This window comes from Oreochromis aureus, linkage group 10, assembly GCF_013358895.1.
Source record: "Oreochromis aureus strain Israel breed Guangdong linkage group 10, ZZ_aureus, whole genome shotgun sequence".
In the NCBI taxonomy this organism is placed as follows: domain Eukaryota; kingdom Metazoa; phylum Chordata; class Actinopteri; order Cichliformes; family Cichlidae; genus Oreochromis; species Oreochromis aureus.
Window position 1 is genome coordinate 27479191 of NC_052951.1, and position 20699 is coordinate 27499889.

General features: G+C 39.7%; 1 protein-coding gene across 1 annotated transcript in view; it reads left to right on the forward strand.

The window, feature by feature from the left end:
* The window catches only part of tlcd3a (TLC domain containing 3A), a 45177-nt gene that overhangs the window by 12808 nt on the left and 11670 nt on the right, over positions 1–20699 (forward strand). The window contains exons 2-4 of the mRNA XM_031747606.2: positions 1832–1918; positions 7016–7235; positions 16863–16958. Of these exons, the coding sequence (XP_031603466.2) occupies positions 1832–1918; positions 7016–7235; positions 16863–16958 (403 nt within the window). The remainder of the gene's footprint in view (positions 1–1831; positions 1919–7015; positions 7236–16862; positions 16959–20699) is intronic.

The following is a 20699-nucleotide window of genomic DNA, read 5'->3' on the forward strand; positions in this document are numbered from 1 at the left end:
TGAACAGTTGCTATATTAATACATCTTATCTTATAGTTTGTGAAGAAATGTCATAAGCATACTTCCATGTATCTTTACTATGATAACGTATAGATATGTCTGCTGCCACACACCTGAAACTGTCACCTGTTGATTGGCTGTTTAACATCAGAACTATCACCATATCTGCTGTTAGGAAACTCTGTTATTAAACATATCAGGCAGTATCTTTGGCATTGTCTGTACAAGGGTTTTGTTTGAAAAACTATGGCTGTGTCTGACTTCCTGACCTCCTTGCCTGCTCTGCAGCTTGACTTGGCTTTTGTTAAAGACAAACACAGCACCAGTTTAAGTGTCATGAATGCCCTTCTGAAACACACCGCCATGTGAAGTCGCAAGCATTAGCTTGGCTTGAGTGGGTGTGATGATCTCTGGCTTTGATGCAGGCCTGGTGTATTTCTGGGGTCAAAGAGGGTCCACTGAGTAAGCAGTTCACTGCGAGTTGGGGTTACAGCGTTACACGGGAAACTGGAGCCTGGAAGGTCCGCCAGCCACCAACCGTCAGCTAGAAAGTCATGGTCGACAGTAGGGCTGTGCGATATGACCAAAATCTCATATCCCGATATTAAGACATCTATCGTCCGATAACGATATAAATCACAAAAATGTAACATTTTCTGTAAATTCTGTGAATGTCGGGCAGCTCGACTTGGGTGAAGTGTTTCCAGCTGGGCGTCGCGTACCTGGAGTCGAGTGTTTTAACTGATGCGTGAAACGATACATTTTTAGACATAGGTTGTAACGGCCGCCGTTGTCTTTGTGAGTATTTATTACACGGCGTGCTGCGGGGAAAAGCCTGTTCTAACGTTTGAGTCTAAGGTTTATTTTTTAGCACCTGACGGCTCTTTTTTGCTTCTCATCCGTAAATACTCTGCATCTTTCACGTGATTCAGTTTATTTTGAAAAGTCTCAACAGGATCTTGAGCTTTATTGTGAAAGGTTTATGTGGAAAATAAACAAGCGGACACGAGGTGGTTTTACCGTCGTTGTTGCTAACGACAGCGCATGAAAACAAGCGCTTGTCCGTCTGTAGTGTGGTTATATTAAATATAAGAGAAAGACAGAACTTTAGGAAATTAATATAGCCACTACAGTGACCATCAAAATAATGAAAAAATATTGCCGTAAACAGTTTATTTTGCGACACCACGAAACAAACGATAGCGTAAAATGAAACGATAGACGTTTTTCTATCGTCATCCGATATATATCGTTATATCGAACAGCCCTAGTTGACAGGCTTCCTGTGTGTACACAATTGTTCTGGTGGTCCTCCTTCTGGACAAGGGATGAAACCTCACCAAAAATGTAATAAAAATATTTTGGCTAGCACCAACAGGATAATGCATAACCTGCGTAATGCAGTCATGCATAAACTATATGCAGACCTCACTTGTGCCTCATCACCCCCAAAGGCCCCTGGTGACTCACAAAAACCCCTGGGCTCAGCTGTGTGTTAATATATTGGCAGGTTAACAATTGCCTATTAGTACTAAAAACAAAGTACAGCTGAACTGATGGCTATGTTGATCATAAACCAAGGAATTAAAGTTTTGGACTAACAGGGCCAGCAGAACAACATTAAGATACTTCAAGGAAGTTTTGTTTTCCTTCTGGGGTGCTGGCCATGTTGAGATTGGACAGCTCTCTAAAGACACAATCGGGACAATAAATATCTGAACATATTACTTTTGTCAGCTTCACTGAAAACATATGACAATATCCCTCTGAAGTTTCTATTACATGTTGCAGCCATCCAGTGCATAAGTGACAATGTTCTCCCTTTTTGCAGGCTGGTGTCCTCTATCCATGCTGCCATGGCAACCACAGCAGGAGCTGTTGTTGTGTCATCATGCTGCGGCAACGTCATTAACGACAGGTGAGACTTCATGTAAATAACCCCTTTAGTGAAACATTGGTTCTCGCTGGTAACACATGAACGCAGCAGCTATGCTTCTTGGGCCTCCCTTTGGTGGGATCTGTTATTTCAAAGACTCGGGCCTCAATTTTGACTCACTGAGTCAAACAAAAACCAAGTTGCTTAATCTGTCGTAGAAGCTGCACAATCTCGGCTTGCTTGTGAGGTGAAAATGCGAAAAATCACTCGGCCCTAACACAGTTCGCTGATGTCTTTGACATAACATTCGTGCTGTTAATTCTTCACGTTCTTCACACACACAGTCTAAAGTGTGAACTTGCATACTCCACAATTAAAATACATTGATCGGCACGCTTCTCCTCACTTTATTCAGGGACCTGTTTGTCTCCTCTTCTCCCGCGGTTACTGTTCCTTGTCCTTTCAATCCTTGATTGTTCTAGTATTTTTCTTTTTGGCCCACTTAACTTAAACTAGTTGCTTTTAAGGTTTTTTGTTTGTTTTTTTTAAATTTATTTTTAGCAACTGTTTTTGGTTAATCTGTGGCCGCCTGCTCACTTGACTGCTAGCATTACAACATCCTATCATTAGCATAATCTTAGCTGCTGAGATTTCTTCTTCCTGTTTTTACGCCACAGATATAAAGTCCATTATTCGGGTGTTTTAGTGTAACTGGGAAACTGCATGCTTGTCATCCAGGAAATAGAAGCAGCATTGCTGTCCTGGAGGTTAAGCAGAAATGTTGAGAGGACTTTTTGTTGCATCTCATCTGAGTGATAGCTCTTACCTTAACGGCTCTGCTCATTCAGCGAACCGTCTGAAGTCTAAATGCGCTAATCTGTGATGTCTGAAGAGTTGTTGCATCAGAGCCACATCAGCACATATTTAAATGGTTTTACTTTATTGGGAATTTGTTATAAATCAGAAGATCTGGTACCTATGCTGCAATTATTAGCATGAAAGACTCCCCCTGCTGCTGAAGATGATGTAAGCAGTCATGTAACGTAAAAAATTTTCAGACTAACTTCCTTTGTGATTGATAGGTCAGTATCTTTTCTTGGGCAGCAGTCTGCCTGTTTCTCTTATTGGACCAGCTGCTTTCGTGCTGCCTCCACATCAGCCAGCTGGCAATGAGTTACTGTTAGCGTTAGCACTGGCCACTCTGTGCAGCTGAGGAAAGTGTGACGCTAGGTTAATGCCAGCCTATTAATCCTTCACTGAGTCAGCGACCAGACCCTGGCAGTCCCAGTTTCAGACTGCTAATCTTTGCCCCCCCCCCCCCCAATCACCCACAAAGCTTAATTCCTCCACAACGCTGCTCAGTTCTGCTGTCCTGTGACGTGCGCTCAACCCGGGGGCTTATGCTCCAGAGTTAGACTCACAAATACTCTAATTCTCCATCACAACCTGTCCCTTCTTTTAGCCTTTAGTGGCTAAGTTGCAGAAATGGTGGTGTTCACTGTATAAACTGCACAATGGAACCACTAAAGTAGCTCAAACTCACCTGATTGGCCAGACTCTAACAGTAACTCCAAATAAAGTGGTTAATATGATCTGGCAACATTGTTTATCTAAATGATTGTGCTTTTTCCCTCATTTAACAATATTTTTTATACTTTATATTTGAGAGACAAACAAAATTAGAAATGCACTGAGCTATAGGGCTGCCGTGAAAGCCATTTTTTGTTGTAATCTATAATAAATGAAGCTTCGTTTAGTGGTGGCAAATGAGAAGGCCAGTGCTTTTCTTGTTGTTATTTCTGAAACAGTCTGAGCAGTCCTGCATACTGCCACCAAGGCTGGAAATGACCACCACTCTACAAATGAGTGAAGACACAAAATGTCTAATTATGCCCTATCTTGGAATGGTAAAGATTCCTTCCAAAAATTCTTGGATCCAGACCTGAATTCAGATCAAGTCACAAAGTTAATCATTTCTAAGCTCCATCAAACCAGAGAGAACTTTCACATGTATGTGTCCATACCTGTTTCAATAATCCTGCTAATAAACAGATAGGCAAACACAGCCAATCGCATAAGAACAAAAATAACATAAGCAGCTGAGCACAGTGAAATTATTATTTATCTTCTGTTACTATCCTAGTTACACCAATGATAAGCTATATAGCAAGAGACCAGGCAGTTCTGTTTTATGTATGTCTGGGGGACTAGTGCTTTCTTTTGTGTTATTTAATACAGAAAGTATATGCAATACATTACGGAATCAGCTCATGTAGCCCTCATTCCTCCCTGAGCTGTTTGTTGTGCCTTACTGTTCTTAATCTCCATCCGCTGACCTTAAAAGCTAGAGAAGCCAGTGAGAGGTCAGGGGTCAGTAGCTCAGCTTTACCCTGCAGCTTCACTCCTTTCTGTCCACATAATTAACCATCACAGTAATCAGTGCTCATTAGGCTACTGGAGCTATCCAAGCTGTTTATTTTACTGTACTTACACAAGCTTGTCTTAAAGCTTTATGACGCTTTGCATGGGACAGTTGGGAAGTTAAAAAGTGCAGGTTTTTATTTAAATCTACTGAAAGTAAATGTCTTGTTTGTTTGTTTTTTTAATGTGTCTTGTAGCTTTTTCTAGGACTAAATACTGTGATAGTGCCTAGGCCTCCCTGTGTTCTATATTCACTGCCCACTGTAAAGGTAAAACCCAGCATTAGCAAGGTGTACCTAATAGAGCAGAAAAGTTCCTCAAAGATGCTGGTCCTTATTGAAATGATAACATCACACAGTTGCTGCAGATTTGTCAGATGCACTTCCAGGATATGACACTGTGCTCTATTGGATTCAGATCTGGTAACGGTGGAGACCATTTGATTACAATGAGCTCAATGTCATGTTCAAGAAACCAGTTTGAGATCATTTGAGCTTTGTGACACAGTGTCTTATTTTGCTGGAAGCTGCTATTAAAAATGAGTGCACTTTGATTGTAAATGGATGGGACATGGTCTGGAGCAATACTCAGCAGGGCTGTGGTGTTAAAACAATGCACAATTGGTACTAAGAGGCCCAAAGTCTACCAACTAAATATCCCCTGCACCATTGCACAAACAACTACACGACAAAGTCAGTTAAATCACCTTTCTTCCCTACTCCATTTGGATCTCAGCAGCTCCCCCTGACCAAATTCCTAATGCCTCTTTTTCCACTGGCACCTACTCGGCTTGACTTGACTTTTTAGGATTTTCCATAAGGTAGTAGTATCTGTTACTGGGTACTTCTTTGGTACCTACTTTTCCAAGCTCGCTGAGTTAACACCGCATTACTATAACAACCCCACCCACATTGAGATGGCACTCAATTGTAATTACTGAAACTGAGCTGAGTAGAATCCGGTCGTCTGACGTCATTAGCCGTCAAACTCCGCTTCAGGTCCTAAAGTCAAACGAACACTGTGGCATCACTGAAAGTTAAAAACTGTCTAAATTCTTTCATCTTTAATAAAATGATCAGTGTGGCTGCTCTACCAGGTAATTAAGTTTAACATCCAGGCATCCATGAAAACAGAATTTATGAAATTTAATGGAGTTAGAAGTTAGCAGGAAGTTAGCTCGCTAGTTTCCACCCAAACATAATATACTACGTTCTGACTTAGGGATTTCTGAAAAAATTAAAACATACAGTTCTGCTATCACTTCCGACATAAATGAAGACCGGAAACTAAACAGCAGTGACATTTGTAGGGTTGCTACGTGGTGGCTAGCTACACAGCTATGGTTAGCATAATACAGGATAAACGCACAATAGAGGATGAACTCTAACTTTATTCCACTTGATAAAAGTTAATGTGAGGGTTCCCGATGGTTCGGGACAAATGCAATCGCATGGCAGGATGCTGTAAACGGACCAAACTTCAGTCAGGAGAACAACTGAGATAATCCATCCACAATACGAGGTTAGTCATTTATATACTGCTTCATGAGCTGGGCTGTAGTTACATTGTAAGGTTTTAAAACCTGAGCTTTAAAATGAACAGTGGTAATAAAAACCAAGAGAGGCCGGCAGTGATCACTTCCTTTTTTAGGGGCTTGTTGAGATTAAATAGGACAAGATACAAAGCATTAAAACATGTTAAAAACACAACGGCCTTGATAAACACAGAGTAGTTTGGACCCGGAAACAGGGTTCATACGTCATCACTTAAATACCGGATAGAGTTGAGCGAAATGGGTGCGAGTGGAAAAGAGCCATAAATGTGCTGAATTGCTGCCATGATATTTGTGAGCTAAATGGGTGCTCCTAACAAAGTGACCTGTGAATGTCAGACTGGTAAATGATTAATATGGTTTTATAGTTCTGGTAAAGATTTTTGCATGATTTTTATTTAAATAAATCAAACATACATGGGTCATTCCATGAAAAACCATTGAAAGCTTTCCACCTGACTCCCTCTGGATCAGGTAAGTTTTTTTGTCTAATTTTATAAAGCCAAGCAAAGTTATACTTTTATATTCTGAATATTTTCCACATTACAGACTCTCAGAGTGCAAAGGCATGCGTCTGCATTTGACTTTTCATTTTTTTAAATATACCTCAGTTTCTATAGCTTCTTAAGCAAACTGTGCAGTCACATAACATTTTCAGGGCTGAAAAACACACTTAAGCTGTTTAAAAACTAACCATATCAGTTTAATACCCGTTACGAACAAAAGTAAAAATCATGTACTTGTTCAGCACATTTTTTTTAATTTTTTTTTTTATTTCACTAGCCTGTATCATGTAAAATTATAATTTCAGTGGCAAAACTTCCTCAGTTTTGTGTCTATGTTGTAGAGAAATGGATACAGACACTGTTACCCTGGATGTTTAATCTGTTTTCAGATCATTCACTGGAGAAAACGTCAAAAAGCTCATTTTGGGTAAACTTTCAGGGGTCATATCACCATGTAAAATACGCAATTGGTCAAAACGAGTTGCATCTCATGAAAGGTCTGGGGGGGTTTTTTGCATTGTGATAGCTGGCTCAACTTCTTAATAATGAGTATTTAATTATTTGAACATCATTGTCATCCATTTTTGATAGAGGCGTTCCTGTGGGTGATTCTGCTGTTAGTTGTAGACGCCGATAACAATTTTATTTTGTCTTCCTCAGGCACTGGCTGGCCACCTACTTTGTCATCTGGTACGGTGTCCCCTACATGACATACGACATCTTTGCCATGTACCTCAGTCACTACTACCGCTTCCACGTCAAAGGGCACGAGGACTACAAGCAGCATTCACTGAGGACCATAAACTCCTTTGTCCGTAAGGAGTTCCTGCTGGTCCTGCATCACATCGCTCTGCTCACCATCCTGCTGCCTGTCACACTGGTGAGGAGGGCTGATGGGAAAAATTAGGGAGGGACTGAGATGGCATTTAGGGGATCATGTCAGTACCACTGATAAATAATTAAGATAACTAACACTAATACATGCAAGTAGTTAGTATGTTAGTGATAGACTGCTATATTTCTATGTGGGATGATTTAATGAATCTCCTTCATGTAGCACTGGTGCTAAAGCAGTCTTCATCTAAAGCAGCAGGTTTAATATTTTATATATAATCAGCTTTGTTCCAACACAAGTCTAACTAAAACAGAAGCCAAACTTATTAGACACACCTGGATTCATATCTGTGGAAAATAGCCCCTCAATATCATCTGTTATTACTTCTTCTTTTGCTTGTAGACCCATTAAATAGCACATTACAGCTGAACCTAGCATGGGGTCTGTAGCTTTTGTGTTTTCCAGAAAGCTCCACTTGTATGTAGCTTGCCTCTGTAAGCAAAGAGTCTCACTGCCTCTGGTTCAGATGGAACGTTTGATAGGCCAAGTATCTGTCTTTTTTTCTTTTTTTACAAGAGCCTCTTTAGCTTCCTCATCACCATGTTAAGTCACCGCATTGGTTAGTGAGCGTGCAAGCTGTGACCTCATCGCAACACCGTGAGCATTTATATTTGGTGCTTGAGGTATGCTGCATGAGCTTGCGACTTTTCCAGAGCACACTACTCAGAAAAACCTCCACATTGGTGCTGTGATTGTGGAGATCTTCCTTTTCAGACAGTGACAATGGCTAGCATAACCAGGTCATTAGCATTGTGCAAGGGACTTTTGACATCCCTGGTCCAGCTGAAGCCATAAAATTATTAGCTTTTCCATAAATTACACTAATAGTTCTTTAAGTGCTTGGTCATCTGCACTGGTGTCTTCCTCACCCTGAGTCAGGGCCTCTGCTGTGTGCTAATATAGTAAGTTTAAATTTCACTCGTTAACTTTTGTGCAGGTGCACTAATAATGAATGTTTGACACAACATCCTGATCCACCTGAAATGTGCACCAGTTTGCACCTCAATTGCAAACTGAAGCGCAAGCCACCAGGGAGGGAAACACGAGAAGGGCGTGAAAGGCTGGAACTCACCGTTTAGCAGACTGACCTTTCAAAGTAAGAGCGAGGACATGGTTCAGTAGTAAAGTCTCAGAGGGATTAAACAAGTAAAATTAAAACGTCCAATAAATGAGTGGTCAGAGATACGTTGCCTGTGGGTGGACTTTTTAAAGGAAAAAATGGCATTTAACATAGAATGGCTTTATTCTTTTCCTGTTATTTTCCATAATTGGAAATTAAATTCCTCATTGATGTGGGGAAATGGGCCATATTCAGTGATGTGAGGAAACCAGCTCTAAATTATTAATAAATGACAGAAGTCATGTTATGTTTCTGTGAATTTAATGATGTTAAATGTGTTGAACTTTCAGTCAGGCATTAGTTTATTTCAGTATAGCACTAGATTCATCTTAAAGGGGGTTAGTATTCTCTTTCCGTCTTCTTTAATAAGTGTTCACTGCCAGTAATACTTTATTACTGAGTACTCTAATGTTGTGCAGTGGTTTCAAATCAATTCTTGCCTTAAGCTGCATTATCTCCTAATGATTACTTAAGTGGTGGCAAAAAATAGATTTCATTCTGCATGTCCTTTTTTTCAAACCTCAGTTGAAATAAATGGACAATAAATGGACTTCTGCTTGGAATTAAGAGGAAAAATGCACTTTAAAATAAAAAAATATTGTTTTGGAAAGTGGTTTGCAGTTATATCAAAGACGTGCGTCATCATGCTAATCCACCTCCACATAACATCTGTTATCTCACCGCTTTGTTAATGTACAGTAAACACTACCTCAGAACTGCTGCACATGCTTTTAAAGCTGTTTGTTGCTTATGGAGTCAAGCAGACGTATAAACAAATCTTCAACACAACATTTTCATAGTTAACCAAGCATCTGTGTCTTTTTGAATTCCCCGTAGTGGTGTCTGAAAGCATCATTATCAGTAAAGCTGTGATGCAGAGTGCTTTACTTCCTCTTTAGAAGGACCAACGAAACCACAGAAACAATAATGGTGTCAGTTCTGTTGCAAATAGGTGGCTTAAACTAATTAAGAGTCCTTTCGCAGGCCGTACTGAGTCAGAACTGAACAGCTTTTTATGTGACACTTTTCAAAGCAAGGTAGAACATAAAAGATACAACAAAATGAAAATAATTGTGAAGAATTTTTCAAGTAGTTACTGAAGCTGTTCCTAGGTGCCTTTTTGGGAGTAAAAGATGTTGCTAATATTGAAGGTAAAGTTAAGTATAGTGGTGACTGTTGTGAGTGAATAGGATGTAAACCCAAATCTACAAAACTAAGTCTGGGTGCGATATAGTCTGGTGAAAGGGTGGAGTGCCAAGTTATAAGTTGGCACAAGCAAATGTTGTTAGCCGGCTGCACCCATAAACTAATTTGTATTGCTATATTATAATGTGCGCAACTTCTTAGATCTTACAGTTGAATAACGACCACCCATGTCATCACAGCAAACACTAAAACTAAAGACATTTGCACACCGGACATGTAAAATCCGTGAAAAAGTTTCTCACTTTAAAAGTAATTTTTGAGACTCCCCTAATCTTAATATATTTTTGTGACATTTTTCTGATCCAGGTCTGACCAATCAGACTGTATTTGGCAACAAGTCCACTGTAGCTCAAAACCTGCACCAGTAGTGACTATACAATAATATGGAAATGGTAAAATAATGCTGTTTTACCTCAGACACACAGCTAGATGCTGCTCCGGGTCGATCAACTCTATGAAATGATTTCTCTCCCTACTCACGTGTTCCCACCTCTGCCAACAAGAGCTCAAACTGCCCCACTGATATCCTTCACCTTAAAACACAATAAAAAACATAATTTGGTTTTGTATTTCTTATTTATTTAACTCTGTATTCATGGGCATTCTTTCCTAAACTCTACTACTTGAATAAACTCTTTGATCCATTCAAAGGATGCAGACCAGTTTCAAGGTAAAACAAGTGCTTTTCCTGTGGGAATATGTAGCTGGGAAAGAAAGAACACCCAGCTAGTGATTATTGATTGCTTGCAGTTGTTCAAAGAAAGTAAAGTATTCTTTGTCCTTTGCATCCTCGAATTGTAACTGTTTCAAAGTGGGGACGTGGAATAGGAACGAAGGGTCTATTTTCTGTTGAAATATGAGTGTAAGGAGAACAATGGCAGCCAGGCAAAAATCTCTGTGCCATTAAAAATACCCGAGGCCTGTAAGAAATATGTAAACTGAATATATAGTGAATTATAGGTTATTGGAGGAAGCTGGCAGCTGACCAGAGGCTTTTAATGCAGTTGTGACCGGCAAACTTCTGAACTTTTAAACTTGAGTCCACTTTTCAACAGCCTGAATTGGTCAAATGATAAGATAAGATAAGATAAGATAAGACTTTATTAAGGTCACGGCGGGGAAAGTTGTGACCGCTATACAAGTAGTCTTCGGGAATACTTCCTGGCTTCCTGAAGGATTGTTTGGATGTTTCTGTCTTTTTCTCCATTGTCTGTCAACATGATCCCACACTGCTTCAGTAATTTTGAGGTCTGGGCTCTGGGGGAACCAATCCATGACGGGTAGTGTTCCACTGTGTGTTTGTCTATTTGCTTTTACTCCATTTGCAGTGTGTTGTCAGACTGAGAAATGAAGCAGCTGCCACTGTTTTGTAATTTCCAGGTAGTGCTGCATGGTGCATCAGATTTTGCCATTACTTTTCTTTTTTCATAAATCCGTCCATTTTGAGAAAATCCTCAACACCACCGGCTTAAATGCAACCACAAACCATGATAGAACCTCCTGTTTTACAGATGGCTGTAGACACTAACGTCTCTCCTGACGTCCTCCAACAATTCGAACCAAAAGTTTCACATTTAGATCCATCACTCCACAAGACCCTGTTGTCATGGCTGCAGTTTTTTCCGCCTGACACTTCTTCTTTTTAGCTCTTTGGGAATCCCCTTGATGCTTTAAAAATGCTTTTTATATCTGTGAAACTGTTTAATCTTTAGCATTTTTCAAACTATGAAACTAATTAGTTCTTTGTTTAGTTGACTGTTATGTGCGGACATATCACTGATTCAGTCCTTGAATTAGGTGCCTTTTTTGTGATCGAATGATTTGTGCGTTAGTGGTCAGTGGCGTGATAAACAAAATTTAAAAAAACAAAAACATTGCTCCGTCACTCTGTCTTTTACAAGGACTGAGTGGGGAAAAAGCAGCTAATGTCCAAAGAAAAGAACTATTCTTTAAGACCACTTTAACAATGACAAGATAGTCTGACTACTACAAAATATGATAAAATGATATAATGAAATTCGACCCCACTCTGTCACTGTAAGGTTAAAAATCATGTGCAAAGTATAAGGAAACATTCCTCTTATTTCTGACCATTTAATAAACAAATATATGAATTTTGCTGGAGTAAATCTCAAGGGGTTGGGGTTTTTTTTCTTTTTTTCTTTTTCTGTATAAACATTTGAATGTTGCGCAGGCTCTTGCTCCAGACTCCAGAGTTTACAGAACATGTAACATAGCCACTCTTTTTTCCAAGTAGTATCCCAGGTTAGCAGGCCAGGTGCAGTGGAAACCCAAGCCTTTGTTTACAGTGGCTACATGAGATCACATTACCTTACATTATTCAGCTCCAGCTGCAGTCATCCTCCTGCTTCTCTAAACTCTCCTCACCTCCCTTTTTGTTTCTCCGGTTCCCTCACTCATCAGCACCACGCTACTTTGGCCTGCACATGTAATACGTGAGCTGGTAGAATTTTCTCAGCAGGCTGTTGAGTGCAGGAGGAAGCAGCATTTCATTTAGGTGTACCAGTTTAAGCGTCTAGTTTTTGTGCATTATGGTTACTGGCCTGGCATTGTTAACCTGTGCTGTTCTTGTTTTGACAGGTTATGACATGTCATGCATGAAAGCTATTGCATCAGCAAAAATGGCAGTGTGATAATATCGGTGTGTAAAGACTTTACTAGGGTGGCCATGGAGGTATATTAAGGCTTACCTGAGTGTATTTCACAATTAAGTAGGTTTTTCATCCGTTTAACATAATAATGCCATCTGCATTTTATTTACTAATGAGCAGTTTCCTTGCTTCTGTTTCGAAGGGACAACCACCTCTAACCAGCTAGCCCTGGCCCTTCCTGTCTCGTTTCTTTATCAACAGGCAGACAGATGGTGGTGGTAGTTCCTCTTCTTCTCTGGATATTCGCTGTGAGCTTCATGACTAGTGTAAAACGTGTCAAATTTATTATGGAAAGCCTGTTGTGAGCCTTAGTGCTTGGTACATGTTTGGCTCAGGGACCCAGAACTCTCCCATAAAGTTCAGAATCTGGTGAGTGACAAAGTCTCAGGTACCACTTCTACAAGCAGCCTGCTTTGTGCCATCCTCCAGATAAGAACACTATTGTCAAGCAGCCCGACGGTACTTGGGAGTCATGGAGACAAAGAAATTTGTGCCGAACTGTTTGAACTCTAAAATAGTGGAGAAGAAAATGGATGGACTAAAAAAAAATCCTCAATCCATTGCAGCTACATGCTAGTCACTGTTAATCAGGTCATTCTGTTTGTTGTTACTGGAAACTAAACTCTTATTTTACTGCATTTCTTGCAAACATTTGTAGAGCCAGGAAACTTATCAATAAGGTTACAGACAAGGCAACTCATTGTAACGCAAAGGTTTACTTCCTACTTCTGAAACAGCTGGACTCAGTTTCTTAGGCTACGTTCACACTGCAGGTCTTAATGCTCAATTCCGATTTTTTGATCAAATCCGATTTTTTTGTCTGCTTGTTCACACTACACATAAAATGCGACATCAAACGCGCTCTAGTGTGAACGCTCAAAGCGGCCCGCATGCGCAAAAGAAGATGTCACACACAACGCGCTCTGTTTAGACCCAGAGCAAACAATATTGTTTGACTGATTGCCCTTAATATAAAGACTTCGGACTTTGTTTCCAAATTTTTGCTTTAAGTTATTTTGTTATTTACATAATAATGCAAATAACCTAATAATGATCCTTTTTGCTGTTTTAGAGGAGCGGTGCTTCAAAGGATAGTTGCAGATTTCTGTCAGAATCTGCAGAAAATACAGTAAAAATTAAATGTTCACATTTCTCCAACGTGGTCTTCCTAACAGTTTCACCGGATGGCAAGAAATCGTTCGCGATGTCCTATCGGGCGCTTCTCCGGCGCTGATAATTGGCGTCGGTCTTGTGTCAGTGACGTAAAAGATGGATTTAATGCGACTTGACCGTTCACACAGCAGTCGCTTTCTAAAACATCGGATATGTATCGGATTCAGTACCACATACGAAAGTGACCCAGATCGGATTTGAAAATATCGGATTTGTGCCCTTCACACTGTCATACCGTGATCGGATATGAGTCGCATAGGGTCAAAAAAATCGGATTTGATGCGCTTTCGCCTGCAGTGTGAACGTAGCCTTAGACCTTCTCATCAAAATTAACAGTTTAGAAAGCTTACGTTCAGATGAAATTTTGGTTTTGAATCCAGTCCATCCCTGATTTATGTACTGAGATCAGGACAACTGTTTGGCTGAGATATTAAGTATCTGTATTACATTTCAGAATTAGGATGTAAGTACCAAGAAGCACTTCTGGACTGTCGCAGTTTGCCATCATTATACTGTAGCCCTATATTTAAGCACGCTGGTTGATGTTGATGATGGTGCAATGTGTTGCAGGTGTGGTCATACAGCTTCTCATGTTTCAAGTGCATTCACACACTCAGGCGCTTGTATGTTGTATGAAATTGTAGCAAGCACAGTTATATCCTTTATAGTCAGTGGCTATGTGAAAACTAGAGGCACCGGGCAGTGGATTTAGCAAGATGACGTTTTCAAAATGTTATCTACCAGTTAACTCCATACAAAGTGCAGTAAGTAGGAGTTTCTCATCCTTGGCAGGAAGATTGTCCCAGGCATGTCTGAGAACTTTCACACAGAAAGTCTCACTATCTCACTGTCTTTGTAACCCTAGAATCGAAGTCAATGGGTCAGATTTGACTAGTGATTCTATACATGCAAATTTTGTCTCTCTTGGCATTAATATTAAAGTTACTTTAGATAATGCTGCCTGGATGAGTGCCTGGAGGCTTTCCACACATGGTTGACACATGGAAAGAGTTTGCTCTAGAAGGACTTTGCCCCGAACTGATGTTGTAATTTTGAAATCAGGACTATGGGAGCCAGACCACCTGTTGGAGGACTTCGTGCCTTATTTCTGGTTGAATACAGTTCCTCATTTGCGACCAGTTTGAGTAATACTGTGTAACCTATAAGAATCTACACATCAAAAGGATATAGCACTTTATGCAAACAAGTGTTTTTTTGCAGTGCAGGCCTGGTGTTTGAGGGGGAAATACAGGCACAGTAATGTTGAAAGTGGCGTGTTGCATAAAGTTAACACACTTATGTCCACAGCCGCTGGGGTGGGATGAGGTAGCCAGGTAGTTTGGTAGGTGTGGTGTAAGGTTCCCCTCTGTGGTCTCTGTCATTGTTTTGCGGCCAGATGGCAAAGCCACGTCTGGAGCTGCTCATGCTTTATTTATCATCGGCACACAGAAAGCTGGGCTACCAGAGAGTGCTTGTCTTTTGTCTGGAGTCTCTTTATCCATCTAAACTGACTCATCTACTCTAGGGTGGCAGCCCCAACCACACAGGACTGTGCTGGTGGTCAATATTTGAAAGCTTTGTTCATTTGTTATGTACAGGACATTACTCCCTCCCCTGCCTTTTTGGCCATCTTGAAATTGTGGTAAAGTAACATCAACCGCTGGGGTTGTGGGATTGTATTAAAAAATGGGGGTGTGATAATATTATCAGTTAAAGGGGTTTTTCTTTAGTATGTAAGCTTTGAATTTGAACCTGAAATATTTTGACCAGTTCAAAGTCACCTCCCGGGCCTGCACTCTCTTTTGTTAATATAAGCCCTAAATGAGGAAGGGGGAAAGTAAACTGATGACTACCGTGCCAACCAGCATTGTTCTGCAGGTGTAAAAAAATAAAAATAAAAATGCATGACCGTTCTGGATATTCTTCAGCTACCTCTCCAGAAAGTACTAAAGCACCACCATGTCAAACCACAGCTCACTGTGGTAGTCTTTGCTTGCCTTGAACATGTAGTTTGTTATATAATATTACTTGATAATTAATTTTAAAAAGTGTGGTTTTATTTTCTCTCACTAATGGGTCTAATTGTTTAGGAAACACTTAAAGCACATGCTGCACCTCATAGGGGGGCAAGCTGTTATTATTAATAACCAAACCCAATATCTGTAGGATCTTTACTGTACAGTATAAAGTGCCTTGAGGTGACTGTTGTTGTGATTTAGTGCTATATAAATTCAACTGAATTGAACTGAATTGAACCAGGGTCTTCCCATAAGTCCCATTAGACCTGTTGCTGCACCTGCGCTGTCATTCTACGGTCTAGTTTTAGTTTTATTCTTGTTTTTCAGGGATCATGCACAGAAACATTCACCTGATTTAGCTTTTAGCTTATGTACTTCTGCACTTCCTGGACAGGTACACACAAGGTTAAATAGGCTATAAAACACTAGTATATATCCAAGATATAAGATAAAAGTCAAGTGATATAATCAAATACACATACACAGCCTAAAACCTCTCAACCTTACCTACACCCACAAAAAACATACACATTGTAAAAACTTGCTATGTTAAAGCATCCTCCCATTTAATACTATGGAAGGAGTTCAGGATTATCATGATATTATTATGTTGTAATTATGCAGCTTTGCAGTAGCTACAGAATTTCAGGCACCTATGATAAACCCCTATGATTAACCTGTGTTTAAATTCAAACTTATTTTTGGCACATGATGACTTTTAGCACTTTACACACAACAGCCAAAATCACAAAGCGCTTTTGCACCACGAACTATCAGGAATTAGGTGAAGAAATAATTAATCCAGTCAGTTTTGTCTTCCTGGAGCGTTTGGCTGTTTATCTAACAGCAGCACTTGAAGGCTAGGGTGATTACAGTGAGCCATTTGGGGATTTAGGTCTGTCTCAGGTGCACCAAGCCTTTAAAGAGCTGCTGCTGAGCGATAACTAAAGAAAGATTGTTTAAATCCGGTCAGTCTTCCTGCTATAACAGATCCACGCTGAGCTAATGTCCTTCCTTAACGGACTGAAAAACCCTAAAAACACAAAATAAAGAGAATATAAAATGAAAAATGTATAAAAATATTATAGAAAGCTACTGAAGCAGCTCTAAGACTAATAACAGAGGAAAAATTATTACTTATAAACAAATATTTTATGGTAATTAAGAGGAACATGAGGGTGGCTAAAAGCAGCTCCAGTCCAGCTGTATGAGTCAGTGCAAACACATGATTGAAGTCTGATATGTTCCTTGTCTTTTCAAGCATTTTTCCGCTGAGACTGTTTGAGAAGGTGTGTGTGTGTGTGTGTGTGTGTGTGTGTGTGTGTGTGTGTGTGTGTGTGTGTGTGTGTGTGTGTGTGTGTGTGTGTGTTTTCCATGCTTGTGCTTGTTTGCTCAGTCTGTGTGTGCTCTGTCTCCTCCTCAGTTCTTCAGAAAGGACCAGGGGGATTTCTTCATCGGCTGCTTGTTTCTAACAGAGCTCAGCACGCCCTTCGTGTCCCTGGGGAAGATACTTATTCAGGTGAGATGGCACATGCACATGAGCATTCACCTGAAACAAACTCCGAAGTCCTTTTAGTGGTAAATACGTATGTCTGTAGATATCATAGAGATGCAGATCTTTTGCTGTGTAGTAGCGGAGCAAACGAACTTGGAAAATTATTTGCCAAACTTCTACGTCTGAGCAGGTTAGCAGCTGCAAATGGGCTTGGGCCTGCCCAGCTTTGCATTGCTGCAAGGAGTGCAAGGAATGCATTAATCTAGGGGCCAAATACAGCGCAGTTTTAAATAAAGCGAGCCAGACCAGTGAAGCTGCTATTATTATTTTTTTTTTTTTTTTTTTTTTTGTAAAGACACCCTGGGATGTCTTAAGAGAAATAAGTATAATTTTTAAGTACACATCTCAGTTTTTCTATGTTATAAAAAATATTGCTGTAGAGATTTAAGAAACCCACAAGCACAGCCCACTGGGCTCATATTGTAAGAAATAAAGTACTATATTATTTAAATAACAGAAATTCTGAGTAAAAAAGAGAACTGTGAAAAGGAAATTTTTCTGTTATGAAATTAAATACTAAGAACTTTTTTTCTATCTTACTTGGTTTCTTTGGCATAAGGCACAGGCCATAGATTATGTCTTTGTAGGTAAAACTGATAAATATACAGTTAAAGGTCAGATTTTATACCCTCCTTATTTGACATTTGACAATAATTTGACAACTATCAAGCAAAAAAAAAAAACCCAAACTCTTCAACGGGAAAATCCATCCTCTGACAACAAAAAGAAGAACACTTTGAATTTGCTGTGCAGTCTGAAGTACCGTATTTTCCGCATTATAAGGCGCACTTAAAATCCTTTAATTTTCTCAAAAATCGACAGTGCGCCTTATAATCCGGTGCGCCTTATGTATAAATTCTGGTTGTGCTTACTGACCTCAAACTGATTTTATGTGGTACACGGCGTTGAAAAATCTGCCAAAAAATGTTTTAGTACGACTTTGGTAAGCTACGAAGCCGCACCGCTTGATGGATTGTCCGTGCATTGCGGCTACCGTAGTCAGGAGCCTCGCAGAGTAATCCAGGTCCAAAACTCCGTCCCTTCAGGTCCCAAAGTCAAACGAACACTGCGGCATTACTTGTTGAAAAACTGTCTAAATTCTTTCATCTTTAATAAAATGATCAATGTTGCTGCTTTAAGTTTAACATCCAGGCATCCATGAAAACAGAATGTATTAAATTTAACGGAGTTAGAAGTTAGCAGGAAGTTAGCTCACTAGTTTCTACCTAAACATGATATAGGATGGTCTGACTGAGAGATTTCTGCAAGAATTAAGACGTACAGCCCTGCTAACACTTTCGATATAAATGAAGACAGAAAAGTAAACAGCAGTGATGTTTGTTGGGTTACTGAAGTTGGGCTAGCTGGTATATAATGATGTGCCACGTGATTGCTAGCAACACAGCTATGTTAGCATAACATTAACAGTGAAGCTGGAGGATGAATGCTAATGCTTGTTTCGCTTAATGTGCCTTATAATCTGGTACCCCTTATGTATGAAAACAGGCCTGTTCATTGACAGTGCGCCTTATAGTCCGATGCACCTTATGGTCTGAAAAATACGGTAATGTTAAAATTCACACACAAAACTCAGCAGTTACAAAAATATTACAAAACATGAATGAACTCCATGGTTCACAGCAAATTAGAGAACTAGACCAAAAGCAAGGTTTGTTGTTTGTCTTCTATTGTCTGGTCCACACAGGCCCAAAGACCAGTCAGGGACCCTGTCCATGCTCGTAATCACCTGACACTTTGGTCATAGTTTGCATGAAGTGTGCTGACTTGTCTGCAAACACTTGCCAACCTCCTCTCTTAAGTGCCTGCACCTTTCGAAATGTGTTTACTTTGAAGGTCAGCAGTCTGTTTCCAGTTTGCGTTGCACTTTTTCAAGTTGCCCTATAGCTCGGTGGTTAGTTCACAAGTGTTTGTAGGCAAGTTATGGCTATATATATCATGCTTACTATGGGTCACCGTGAGAGTCTAATTTGACCTCACAACAGCGAAGAACACACATTTCTCTCAGCAAGTGGAGGTTAAATTTTATTTTATTTTTTATTGCAATTTTTTAATTGCCATTCTGCTTCACTATTATTATAATTGTTTTTCTTCTGAATATAACCAAGCAGAAAGACTTTTGTGTGTAGTGGAACTTCTTTGAAGAGAATCTTTCACAGGTCACTCTGACATCTTCCCAGAATGTTTTAATCATTGTACCAAACACAGTCAACTGTGCTGAACAAAAATATGCATATTTAATAAGTATAAGGGAGGAGAAAAGTGGAAGAATTCAAACACATACAGTGGGCTATCGGATTCAGGCTTCACCCCTACACCGGTGTAGGGGTAAACTAAATGAATAAAAACAAATGAAAACACGGTTTAACTAATAATTAGCTGCGACTGAAGACAAAGGTCAGTGGTGATGGAGGAGACAGCCAGTCTGTCCCCGCTGGCCACTCATAACCGAATGAGTAAGGTTAATAATCAAAAGAAATAATGACCAAAAGGAACGCAGTTATAACATGCCACTCTTGAGTGAGTGATATTGTGTACTTTTGCAAAACGCAATCATGTGGAGAAACCTGGAGAAACTCATAGATAATTTGTTCATAGTTAATTTTGGAAAGTAATACAATACAGAAATTTACAGTCAGTACCTTAATCAATTACTTTAAAAGATCCACAACAATCTCACCTCATATTTATTAAAAATTTAAGTGCTGATAGTAGAAATGCATAACGAGAAGCTTTTTTTCCCCTTTAACAAAAAAAGACTACAAAACCACAGAATAGACACAACCACAACGACAGACAAAGAACAAAACCACCTCTAAATACACAACCCTCTGCAAACGTGATACATACATCAAAAGAAGAGATTAAATATACCGTATTTTTCAGACCATAACACGCACCGTATTATAAGGCGCACTGTCGATGAACGGGTCTGTTTTCATACATAAGGCGCATTAAGAGAAACAAAACAGATAAGCCAAATTTTACTCAACTCATTCGTTTTGCTTCCTCCACTTCCGTACCATTGATTCATTAATGTTGAATTCTCTCGCAGCTGCTCTATTCCCATGTTGTTGCAGTATATTAATAACTAACCTCGTATTGTGGATGGATTATCTCAGTTGTTCTCCTGACTGAAGCTTGGTCTGTTTACAGCGTCCTGCCATGTGATTGCGTTTGTCCCAAACCATCGGGAACCCTCACATTAACTTTTATTGAGTAGAGAAAAGTTAGCATTCATCCTCCAGCTTCACTGTGTTTATGTTATGCTAACATAGCTGTGTCGCTAGCAATCACGTAGCACATCATTATATACCAGCTAGTCCAACTTCAGTAACCCTGTTTAGTTTTCTGTCTTCATTTATGTTGAAGTGATAGCAGAGCTGTACGTTTTAATTTTTTCAGAAATCTCTCAGTCAGAACATGCTATATCATGTTTAGGTGGAAGCTAGCGAGCTAACTTCCTGCTAAATTCTAACTCCGTTAAATTTAATAAATTCTGTTTTCACTGATGCCTGAATGTTAAACTTGATTGTTACGCGGTGTACCACCTAAAATCGGTTCGAAGTCAGTAAGCACAACCAGAATTCATACATAAGGCGCACTGTCAATTTTTAAGAAAAGAAAAAAGGATTTTAAGTTCGCCTTATAGTATGGAAAATATGGTAATTTATTTATCCCAAATTT